The sequence below is a fragment of the Aplysia californica genome, unplaced genomic scaffold (assembly GCF_000002075.1).
Source record: "Aplysia californica isolate F4 #8 unplaced genomic scaffold, AplCal3.0 scaffold00337, whole genome shotgun sequence".
Classification (NCBI taxonomy): Eukaryota; Metazoa; Mollusca; class Gastropoda; order Aplysiida; family Aplysiidae; genus Aplysia; species Aplysia californica.
This window is the reverse complement of record NW_004797607.1, coordinates 752,030-753,818: the sequence shown is the minus strand read 5'-3', so window position 1 is coordinate 753,818 and position 1,789 is coordinate 752,030. Positions and strand designations below refer to the sequence as shown.

General features: G+C 45.3%; 1 protein-coding gene across 1 annotated transcript in view; it reads left to right on the top strand.

Annotated features, from left to right (window-relative positions):
- Positions 1 to 1,526, top strand: part of LOC101845014 (tubulointerstitial nephritis antigen-like) — a gene marked incomplete at its 5' end in the record, with an annotated part of 63,484 nt that extends 61,958 nt beyond the window's left edge. The window contains 2 exon segments of the mRNA XM_013085038.2: positions 76 to 245; positions 985 to 1,526. Of these exon segments, the coding sequence (XP_012940492.1) occupies positions 76 to 245; positions 985 to 1,249 (435 nt within the window).
- Between the last annotated feature and the right edge of the window lie 263 nt (positions 1,527 to 1,789).

Here is a 1,789-nt window from a genome sequence, read left to right as displayed (position 1 = left end):
CACACACACACACACACACACACACACGCACACTCTAGTGCTCATCATGATCTCGCCTCCCACTCTTTCCCCCAGCTATGCGCAAACTCGTGGGGACCTGAGTGGGGCGAGTCTGGGTACTTCCGCATCCTCCGAGGCAGCGACGAGAGCAGAATCGAACGCTATGTGGTCGGCGTGTGGGGCAAGGTCTCTGGCGACGACGTCCTCAGACTCTTGTTGAAGGAGAGCCGGAGGAGGAGACTCAGGTAGATCACGTGGTCATTTTTGAAAATATGTGTTTGACCCTGGGCCCCAAAGCCAATCCGGGATGAGAGGGACGCAACATCCCAGCAGAAGGATCGAGATACTCAATTAAAATTTTTATCCCCTCTAAGATTTGAATTCGGATATCCTGCGTGCGACTGTGAAGCGGCTAACCGGTACACCACAGACGCCGGTTCACAGTTCACATGGTTTGAGCTACTTGGTGGGGTTTTTAAAAATTCTGGGTGGTAAGTTAGAGGTCGCCACAGGCAAGTTTTATTTATTTTCTTTACGGCTATTGTTTCTGTCTTTCTGCCTTGCTTTCCTTTATGCTCTAAATGACCATTACCGTGTCGATGTGCTTCTCTTTACCCAAACAAAGAAACATTATCTAGGCTGGTCAGCATGTGCCAGTATCTCGTGGTTTGCGGGTATCAAGCTTTAACTATTTATTGCTCACGTGCAATCATCCGAGGAGACGTCTTTTTGTGTGACTGAAAACTTAGAGATAACAGGCTCTATCTTTGATGCAGTAGGCTTACCTGCGGACAAGCTATGACACAATACCGTATCCTAGGGTAGTAGTGTTTTCAATTAATTTTGTTTTAAATGAGTTCAACGACTTTCTGTGCGCACTTTTGCCTTGTAGTAGGCGACTGCATCGCCTGTGTGTCGATTTGTACATGTTTTTGAGTTCTGTAAATTGAGAAACAGCAACGGTATGAACCTTTATTCCTACAGAACTCGAAGAAGCAGACGGCAATTACGTCATATTAGGACACGCGGCAGTCGGCGTAGAGACAGACGTCGGCGCATGCGCGCTCTCAAGGAAGCCTTCCTAGCGACAAGGCCTAATGACAGCCGAGGGCATCGACAGTCTAGCACCTCCAGCAGACGCCGTCGCGAGAGGGGGCATGGGTCTAAAAAACACAAGAAAAACAAGAACAAGAAGACACAGCACCGGAACCAGCAAAACTTCTATCCATCTCAACCAATGGTTATGTAGGCAACAGATAGCGCAATAAGAATAATATTATTATCACTATTATGTTCGATAGACCTAGGATGTATGACTAGGTAGATAATTTTTGTAATGAATTACCGAGTGTTTATTATTGCTAAAATGGCATATTGTGTATGGATATATGTAGTTTGATATGTCACCACTCATGTTTATATTATGCACTTTTCTTTTTTTTTCCCTCGAATCATGTAACTTCATTTTCCCAATTGTCGGTCAGCAGGCATGAGTTCGCCTGAACGAAAGGCTTAACTGAAACTTTGAAAAGGAAAAAAAACCCTACCTCAGCAAGAAACAAGCGCTACCCACCATTATAGCTCACCCCGTTCTTTTTTACCACTTCTGCCATTTTTGGGGGTTTCTACCAGACTCTGAATGCAGAGCAGACAGCCATTCAATGCTTTTGATTTAGTTCATATTGGCGAACTTGGTTTTTCTTCATGCCTCTTACCAGGTTTTTATTTGTCATGGTCCTCTCGAAAGTACATCATCACCTCCCCCCGCTCCGCCCTCTTCTTCTCTTTC